This window comes from Dasypus novemcinctus, chromosome 15, assembly GCF_030445035.2.
Source record: "Dasypus novemcinctus isolate mDasNov1 chromosome 15, mDasNov1.1.hap2, whole genome shotgun sequence".
Classification (NCBI taxonomy): domain Eukaryota; kingdom Metazoa; phylum Chordata; class Mammalia; order Cingulata; family Dasypodidae; genus Dasypus; species Dasypus novemcinctus.
In genome coordinates this window covers 107,579,165-107,589,617 of record NC_080687.1, presented here as the reverse complement: position 1 = coordinate 107,589,617, position 10,453 = coordinate 107,579,165, and the positions used below count along the sequence as shown (strand labels likewise).

Genomic DNA, 10,453 nt, shown 5'->3' with positions numbered 1-10,453 from the left:
TTTGACATGGCAGAGGAATACTGGGCAAGAAATGAGATTCTATCTCAGCTGTACCTTGCTTCCATGGCTGAGAATGTGAGAAAATCTTAGAATCTCTGGACCAAACAGAGATCATGAGTAAAAAAAAAAACACCATTGATCTAAATCAATTCATGAACTAACAAAAACTAAGAAAATTAAGCTAAGTTCTTGTTCTGCACTAGCTACTAGCTTCCAAATGATGGCAGAAGGCCTTGATTGCCTCTAGGAAACACAGAACCTAAGACAAGGATATCAAATTCTTGGCTTTTCTGAGGAGAAAGAGAATATATTAGAGATCTTATGTGAGCAAGGGAGTTGAGCCAAGCAATCAGGTGGTATATATTAGGGTAGAGAGGCAGTGATGGGTGATGTCACCTGCCTATCACTTATTCGGGTATTATCTTTGGTGTGACAGACCCACTCCCTTTCCTTGTCTGACATTTAGTCCCATGGAATTTACCACTTGGCTAGAAGAGGGGACAATGAAGGTTCCATCATCAGTATCTCAAGATAGTCATTAGTATAAGCATATTTACAGAATAAAGGCAAACTCTTAAGCAAAATGATATAATCACCTAAAATCAGGTACTAGAGGAGAGGGTGGGGAAAGAGAAGGAAGAGAAAATACACTAATTTCATCACTGCTCACAATGAGGATTAATACACACTAAAGAAATGGATGATTAAGAGGAAATTAAAAAAAACAATTACTAGAACAAAATCACAAACCAGAAAACATACACATGTACACAGAAGAATACAGGTGCAAGAAGTGTACTTTTGAGTACTCTTGCCCTTTAATAATATGATAATGAATTTAAGTAGTTTCCAGTGTTAAATACAGTTAAAATCAGCATCAAAAATAGAGAGCAGCTCTTTTTCCTTTTGCAGCCATTGCTGAAGCAGCAGCAGCCAAAATGAAGTTCAATCCCTTTGTGACCTCTGGCCAGAGCAAGAACCATAAAAGGCATTTCAACGCATCTTCCCACATTCAGAGGAAGATTATGTCTTCCCCTCTTTCCAAGGAGCTGAGACAGAAATATAATGTTCGATCCATGCCTATCCAAAAAGATGATGAAATTCAGGTTGTGAAAGGACACTACAAAGGTCAGCAAATTGGCAAAGTAGTCCAGGTTTACAGGAAGGAATATGTCATCAACATCGAATGGGGGCAGTGGGAGAAGGCTAATGGCACCACTGTCCATGTGGGCATTCACCCCAGCAAGGTAGTTATCACTAGGCTAAAACTGGATAAAGACCGCAAAAAGACCCTTGAACTTAAAGCCAAATCTCGCCGAGTAGGAAAGGAAAAGGGCAAATATAAGGAAAAAACAACTGAGAAGATGCAGGGATAAAAGAATCTTATGTACAACTTCCATTAAAAACTGCTAAAATGAAAAAAAATAGAGAGCAATTAAGAATTCCAGTTTATATTTTATATTTATTAAACAGCTTAAAATCAATTAAGCAATGGCCTTTTCCACATAGAACACAGATGAAAGTGCTTAGATGGCTTAGGCACCCCTCTCACTTGATGAGTATGGAAAGAATTAGAGAGCTGTATTGTTTGGGAATGATGGGGAGATAGCTCTATCTCTTTGCAAAGGGAGAGATAGGCCATGCTTCACACACAGAGAAATTCAGTTAAATCATATGAAAAGGAATTTCAAGTTTTGGTTGCATTATTGCGATAAGTGACTTTGCAGAATTGAAGATCTATCTGGTTTAAGGTTTTATGAAGGAAACAATTTGGTTGAAAGACAAGAATATTCTGGTATGGGAGGAGTGGAGTGGGGGATTGGGGGATATATGGGAGCCTCTTATGTTTTTCATAACATAACCTTTTCTGTGATGTATGTATCTTAAAAAAAAAACACAATTTATAAAAATGATGGGGGGGGAGGTGGGTTATATGGGAACCTCTTATTTTTTTTAATGTAACATTCTATGTGATCTATTAACTTTAATAAAAACATTTAAAAATAAAATAAAATGCTTTCAAATTATAATGATAAACACCTTGATTTTTAGCCCTATGTATTAAGAACTGTTGCAAAGTACCCAGTAATATGTTATTTCATTTAACCTTTACAACCACCCTATTAAGAAGGGACTCTTTTACAGATGAAAAAACTGAGGCTTACAGAGATGAAGTCACTTGTCCAAGGTTAACAAGGGTCTGCTTGCCACGCCGTCTATGTTCACAATCATTCCACCCAGACTGTCTCCCTACAGTTGGTGCAGCTGATACCATGAGGGCAACCCGCCTTTCCCCTTCTGAAGTGTTTCCAATCATGGCATGTTGTAATACCTATCCTACATCTATACCACTTATCCCTTTGTTGGCCCTCATATCGATACACAGTCCTGCACAGTCACCCACTCTAATGGGTTCTTGTGTTGAGCTACATTATTGGGTGGCTGTGAGGACTAAATGCTTTAATACATTCACTAGTGCCTGGCACATGGAAAGCACCTAATAAATGTTATTACTATTACAGTCATCCTAATTACCCAGTTCATACCTGGGGCCCCTGAGGTTTTCCTGAACCAAAATCTTCTCTGGTTACAGTGCCTTTCTCTGTTCCAGATAAACAATGACTCCGATCCTTGGGATTCACATAGTGTATTTCCTTTACTGGCCTAAGTATCCCATCAACAAAACCACTTATTTGGGTCAGACTGAGTGAGTCTCTGTTCCCTGTAACCCAAACAGTAAAAAAATATATAGATGGATTGTTTTGATAGGTGAATTTTTAAAAAGTCTCTAAAGTTACATTATTTTTTCAGGAATGAAAACATTTAGAATGAAAGTGTATTAATAAAAAAAATACATAGTTTCAAATGCAGGTTTTATTATGTTACTAAGAGGGAGAAATTTTATCATCACTAGAAGTATAGAGATGGGTCCTTTTTGTTTCCAGGTAGCTTACTCAAGAAAATTATGAAGAAAACAACAATGAATTAGAATTAATCTGTGAAAACAATTCTTGATGTCCTGACACTTGAAACTTTGCTCAAAAACTCTCCTCCTTTCTGAGAACTTTGTGCTTTCCATGACAACTATTTCATTTGCTTCCTCCTTCCTTATTAGTTATGCATGCAGTTTTTATGATATATTTTCTATATTTGATCTTAAATTGGGTTATAATTGTTTTCCTTGAATTTTTTTATGTGTTTGTCCTATCTCACCTAGCAGAGTATGAACTCCAGGGAAAAGTGATTTCTCTCTTCATTTCTTTTAAAATGGCAGTGGTGTACAATATAACAAGCAGGAGATATGAAATAAGATGAAACAGATGCTAGAGAGTCAAGTCCCAATTCTCTCACACATTGATAGATCACTAAACCTGTCTCAGTCTCCATGGCATTTCTATAAAGAGGAGATGCTCTCTATCTGATTTCAAAGTCCACTGGGATTTTTACTTTGCTTCTCTGACTCTGGTAGACCAAATTCATGACAAGAATCCTGAATATTTAAATCCTCAGGTATATGTGGTACCGCTCATATTCAAAACAAATTACTACATGGAAAGTGATGAAATGACAGGTAGTGTCAAATGGCAAAGGCCACCTGATCTGAATTTCTGGAGGGCATTTACCTTCTGACAGTTTATCTTTAAAGCACTGCTTAGAATCAGATTCCAAGCCATGGTATTTCAGCACATATCGTAAGCTAACACACTCTGCCCCCCAGCCTGTCCCCCTAGCGAGTCCACTAGTCTAAAGTTAACTTGTCACCACTCACCGGTTGCAGACTCTGAGCTTTTACCTAGCTATAGAAAATCATAACTTGGTATTTATAGCTCTGACATTCATATAATTTAATGCAAAAATCTCATCTGACTGCACTTACAGATTACAGCTTAAATTGTCTTCTCTTTCTCCCCTCCTCCAATAATTTGACTAAATAAGAATAAATTAAACAGAAACACTTTCAGTTCACATTTCACCTCTCTTCTGCAGAATCATCTCAACAAAATAATAATAATAATGGTAGAAGTACTAATTTGTTTTCTATAAATTGTCCAAGTAAAATATTCAGGATTCCAACTAGTACATCTGAACAGTAGGCTAGGATCCTAAAGGAATGTGTTTTGTAAAGATGCAGAGGCCAGCCACCTTAACCAGCATATTAAAGTGGAAGATCATAAAATAAGAAAGTAGTTTTTTTGTGCTGCTGAAGTAAAATACCTGGGGTATTTTACAGTGGGGTTGTAGAAGTAAGAAGCAAGGTAAGTGTGCTTGATGTGTTATGCATTGCATTGGAAATATTTAGTAAGTATATGAAAATTAAGAGATCCCTCAGCAGGTTGCAGGATCAGACTCCTGCAGCAGCTGGCAATTGCTGGAGAGTGGATGGAGAATATGTTGCAGTTTTGGACTCCTAGAGCAGCTGGCAATTGCTGGATAGAGGATGGAGACTATGTTGCAGTTTTGGACTCCTGCAGTGGCCAGCAATGACTGGATATGGCCAGATGTACAAGGGAACATTCAAGTTTTCCATTGGTTTCATTAGTTTATAATAATAACCTGTTGTTACCTATGTCTCAGAGGATACACACTAGGAAAAATGAGGCCAGTTTCCACTAAGCCAGGGGTTGAAGGTTTCTTTACCTCTGGGAGGAAGCAGCTGCTGCAATGACACAAAGATACTTGTTCAGGGTCTGTGCCAGGCTACAGGGGACACAGCTGCTGAGTCCCTAGCAGTGAGCATAGGGCCTAGTCCCCCAGGCAAGTCCCACTTCAGGAAACGGCCCTCCTGAGCCAAGCTCAGGAACCACAGGCAGACCCACATTGCCCCCTGCTTGTAAAATGGCAGAGCTCCACCAATGCTGAAAGGAGTGCACAGCAGCTTATTCTGTCCTCAATTTAAGGCTGTCTTGAGTTTGTGCATCAGTTAGAATATCAACAGAATAATAATAATGGTAGAGGTCATCATTTGTTTTCTATAAATTGTTCAGGTAAAATATTCAGGATTCCAACTGGTGCATCTGAACAACAGGCTAGGATTCTAAAAGTATCATAGGATCAAAATCACTTACTTGATATTTCTGATGCAACAGTAGAGTTCTCATAATTGGGGCTAAATCAGACTTCTTTAAAGATACCAGTGGATTCAGTTTTCTCACCTGTCATTTAAGCAAAAAGCATGACACCTTAAAAAAATTCAAAAGAAGGAAAACACTACATGCATAAAGATATGTATTACAGTGCTATACACTAAAAAATATAAATTACCTCAATGCTAAACAACTGGGAAGTGAATTAGTAAATCTTGATTCTTTAATAAGATGAAGTACTGGGAGCTGATGTGGCTCAAGCAGTTGAGCAACTGCTTCCTACAGGGAAGGTCCTAGTTTTGATCACTGGTGCCTCCTGAAAATGAAAAAAAGGAAACAACAAGCAAATCAACAAAACAAATTAACTCAGGGAGCCACTGTGGTTCAGTGGTTAAGCGCCAGCTTCCCATTTACAAGTTCCCAGGTTCAATCCCTGGCCCCATACCCCAAATAAAACAAAACAGAACAAGAAATAAATAGATCAAGTAACATTTAACCCTTCGAAATAGTCATTATCAAGACTGTAAACCAGTAGAGGAAAACATTTGTAATATAACATTGAATGAATAAAACAAATTATAAGGGTGACTGTATATAGCTACAAATACGTTGTATTAGGTTAAAATGCATATATATACTCTATTAGTAAAAGAAGAGCTGATGCAAAATAGCAGAAATGGGTTGTTTTTTATAAAGGATATTTATTTGGGGTAGAAGCTTACAGTTCCCAGGCCATAAAGAGTAAGCTACCTCCCTCACCAAAGTCTATTGCCATGTGCTGGAGCAAGATGGCTGCCGACGCCAGCAAGGGGTCAGGCTTCCGGGGCTCCTCTCTTCCTGAGGCTTGCTTCTCTCCAGGTTCAGCTGCTTTGCTCTTTCCACAAGGCCAGCTGTAGATTACAAGGCAAATGGCACATCTCTCTTCCCAGGGCCTCTGTCGTATCTGCTTCTCTGTGTGTTTACTTCCCAGGCTCCAGCTCAAAAACTCTCAGCTCTGTCCTTTGCCATGTCTTTTCTCTGTAAGTCTCTGTATGTGCAGGGATGCAATGTCCTACTGACAAGGCCCAATCAAAGCCTTAATCATTATTTAATCAAGTAAAAGTGAAACCTCTCAATCCAATACAATCTAACATGCCTGGAGGAGCAGACCAGGTTACAAACATAAGCCAATATCTATTTTGGAACACATAAACAATATCAAATTGCTACATAGTCTATGAAAAAAATATATGTAGGGAGGAAAGTAAGAACAAAAGGGGCCCCCTCTGGAGGCAGCTGTTTAATAAGAATTGTTCCAATAGTCACAACACCCCTGGGGTTGGGGACTGGACCCTTGGTGTGCAGAAGGAAGAGACAGAGTCCCTCCAGGAAGGGCCATGTGGTCCCTGAAGGTGGCTGCCTGGGTCTGTTAAGCCAGGATCTGTGATTCTGAAATGAGGCCCCTCGTGTCCTGCCAATTGCGCATCCCCATCCATGGCCTTGTAAATGGGATGGGCCATACCATAAAAGGTTGAATAAAGCTGCCCAGTACTTTGGAGGACAGGGGTCTCTGTGTAAGAAAAGTTTCCATGATTCACTGTCAAAGGAGGCCTCCTCAGGTTGGAGATGAATTTTGAGTCTCTTGTCTGCATGCTCAAAAATGCTATGTCCATCGCATCATCCCAATCTTTCTAAGTAAAATTGGACTTCATCAGTTGTTTGCCAGTGGGCATCTGCCTAGGCAGTAATACCTACTGTAGACAAATGGACCTTTTCTTACTGTCATAAATACCTAAATTGATAGGAGAGGGGCATGGAGTCTTCAAAAGACTCTCAGTTGTCAATTGGCCCCTTTCTCCTTATCACCCTGAACAAAATCTTCAAGTATGGTTTGACTCTCCAATCAACTAAAATTTGGAACTTTGGTTTTAATTTGGGGTCCTCTTTGGAACCCTGTACATACCAGACTCATAGGCAATTGCCTCTTTCTCTAGGGTCTCCCATCCATGTTGGGGTAGGTTTCCTCTAGCAGGATGGTGGCAGGATCATTCAGAAGAACCCCTGGCCTGCACAGCTCACTAATAGGGTATTGCCCCATGATAGGTATCAGGGTTTAATAGGGCCTGAGCACATATGGTATGGGCATTTTACCTTTTTTTCTAATTTTGAGACAACCTCTGTAGTTGTAGGAAGAAGCTGGCACCCTGGCTTGGAACTTTGTCTTGCCCATAACCCTTTAACTACCTTGCCAGGGATTGGATCCACAGTAATCCATGGAGTCAGGGTTCAGAGAGTGACAGTAGCAGAGAGCAGTAGCCACAAAGGGACCACAGGCCCCTGGAACACCACTGCCTGTGGGCTGCCACATTATACTGCCAGTGAAGGGGGTGCCCCTAGTGCACAGTGGAACCCCTGCATTTGGCCTCTGGGGCACAGTACACAGACACAGTGTTTGTCCCCATATAGTCTCCCAGTTACTGTCAGGCAAAGCCTCATAATTCCCATACACTACCTGCCCCAGCAGCCCTAGCACCAGGGCAGGGATTGCCCATCTCTTGTCCCTATACCAATTCCATTAGGTCAATGACTTTTGGATAAAATTAGCTAATTTGACTCAGACTAAATCATGCCCATTCTGGAGAAAACTGGAAACCAAGGTTTCCTCTCTTGACATACAAGGGCTAGCAGTCTATAAAACCCATGGACAACTCAGATTTGCAAAAGCCACAATTTAGGGAGTTTTGGCAAAACCCAAGATAAACAACAAGCATCAGCACAAAGTAGAACACACATTAAGTCACCAAGCCATGGAACCTCCCAGATAGTAGTAGTTTTCTGAGAACCAGTTAGTAAGCTAAGAGCAATCAAAAGGCACTATGTCTCACATCCAATGGTTGTGACCAACACACCCTCCCTATTGCACCACTTACTTTTAATATATATTTTGTTAGAGAAGTTGTGAGCTTACAAAACAATCATACATAACATGCAGACTTCCTATACAGCACCACTTCAGCAAAACCGTGCATTGCTGTGGAACTGCACCACTTATTTTGAATGAATCAAGTTGGGGATTTAAATTTGGGTCTGGGTGGAAGTCAGGTGTGACTCAATTGGAATCTGAGACCTTAGTGCATGATAAACGTTACTGTAGGTGCTAGGGTGACAGGGTTGCCAGGAGGATAGACAGGAAGTATACTTAGGTGGCTCAACCAGAAGGTGTGGAGCACACAAGCAGAACAAGAGGAAACTGAGCCTGTGTTAGTCAGCCAAAGGGGTGCTGACATAAAATACCAGAAGATGGTTGACTTTTATAAAGGGTATTTATTTGGGGTAGGAGCTTACAGATACCAAGCGATAAAGCATAATTTACTTCCCTCACCAAAGTCTATTTTCACATGTTGGAGCAAGACAGCTGCTGACAGCTGTGAGTGTTCAGGCTTCCTGGTACCTTTCTCCCAGGGCCTAGCTTCTCTCTGAGTTCAAGTTTCCTTTCTTCCCAGGGCCTGCTTCTTCCTGGGCTCAGGGTTCTTTTTTAACTGAGGCTGGCTTCTCTTTCCTCTTTTTGGAGCTCCAGCATCAAACTCCAACATAAAAAAGCCTTCATCTCTGTCCTTTGCTGTGCCTTTTATCTGTGAGTCCCCACCACCAAGGGGACTCACACCAAGGGGTGGGGACTCAATGCCCTAATGATGTAGCCCAGTCAAAGCCCTAATCATAACTTAATCGTGTCCAGGTACAGACCAGATGACAAACATAATCCAATATCTATTCTTGGAATTCATAACCATATCAAACTGCTACAGTGCCCTTTTAAAAATTTTTGCTTGAATCTATTTCAATACTTTTTATTGCCTCCTGTAGTGCGCTCACATTCACAGTCACTACCCTCAATGATTCCCTTTGCAAAACACCTTTGCGGCATCCCTAAGAAGAAGGTGTCGGAAGAGGATGTGGCTTAAGCAGCTAGGTACCCACCTACCACATGGGAGGTCCCGGGATCAGTTCCTTATGCCTCCTGAAGATGATGAGTGAGGTATGCATGTGATGTGAGAGCCAGGTGTGGTGAGCTCATGCAACAAGATGCAGGGACTTGATGCAATGAAGAGACACAGCAAGGAAACAAAATGAGAGACACAATGAAAGACACAAGCAGGGACCGGAGGTGGCTCAAGTGACTGGGTGCCTCCCTCCCACATGGGATGTCTGGGTTCTGTTCCCACTGCCTCCTAAAAAGAAGATGAACAGAGAGCAGACAGCAAGCACAAACAAAAAATGGGGGTGGGGGTTGGGGGAGGGGAATAAAAGCAAATAAAGGTGTACTTCAAACCCTGCTAAAATCTCATTTCTCAAACCAGGTCTCAGATGTTTTGAAGGGGAAGGAAGGCACCTGCTCTCCAGAGCAGGTGGGCCAGGGAGTAAGTCAACGGAGGCTCAACTCACAGAAATGCCTTGGCCACCACACACTCACCTCCCAGAGGAGGATGCTTGTTTACAAGACACTGGCACACTTTGTGACTTTGCTGTGCATTCCTGCAGGACAGGGGTCCTGCTCCTTGCTTGGCTCTCCTAGAGGCCCAGAATATGGTAGGTGCACAATAAATACTTGTGGGGAGAATGGCGTGTCTTCATTCCTTGATTTGATCTTCTCCCACACCACTGTTAGGCAGCAAATTAGGAAATATGACTGTTGCCAGTGTTAGTGATGTGCTTAGTGGGGGAGATGGAGTCCCTGGTTCCCTGCCCTGGCCTTTCCAACCCAGGTGAGACTTTGGCCACTGCTGGTAAGGACAAAGATATTAATTAGGAGGAAGAACTCTTTGAGTCATTCCTGAAGCAATAATAATTACAATCATCCTCCTCATCATCTCTAACTCACGTAGTCCTCACACCAGTGGCACCAGTGGGGAAGGAGCTGTTATTATCTTTTAACAGCAAAGCACAGAGCAGTTAAGTAACTTTCCCAACATCAAAGCCAAGAGGCAGCCCTGCTGGGACATGGACTCCATCAGGCTTAAAGCCCAGACCCGGATGCTGCTAAAACCTCAGGACAAGGAGCATCCCCAGCTGGACCCAGAGAGGCTGCCAGCACAGGTGGGGTGAGTTTGGGTGAGGGATCAAGGCTAAGTGAAATGTGGAGGTCAGTCAGGGAGTCTTCGCCAAGACACACCTGAGAGCTCTGGCCCTGAGGCCACAGCCTGAGCAAGATGCACCCTGGCAGGAGAGGCAGGCACAGAGCTCCCTAATGACAGGGTTAATTGTTTCATGGGTGCGATGCGAGGGTCAGAGGCTCTGCCAGCCTCTCAGGCACCAGCCTGGGCTGGGAGCCAGGGAGCCTGACCCACAGGACTGACCTTGCAGCAGAAGCCTGAGGAGTGGGTGGGAGTGAG

At 42.1% G+C, this 10,453-nt stretch overlaps 1 protein-coding gene and 1 pseudogene across 1 annotated transcript in view; both read left to right on the top strand.

The window, feature by feature from the left end:
- Nucleotides 1–938: 938 nt before the first annotated feature.
- LOC131273550 (large ribosomal subunit protein uL24 pseudogene) lies at nt 939–1,376 on the top strand (annotated as a pseudogene).
- An 8,685-nt stretch (nt 1,377–10,061) lies between these two features.
- The window catches only part of LOC131273520 (olfactory receptor 14L1-like), a 34,329-nt gene continuing 33,937 nt past the window's right edge, over nt 10,062–10,453 (top strand). The window contains 1 exon segment of the mRNA XM_071208131.1: nt 10,062–10,157. Within this exon segment, the coding sequence (XP_071064232.1) occupies nt 10,062–10,157 (96 nt within the window).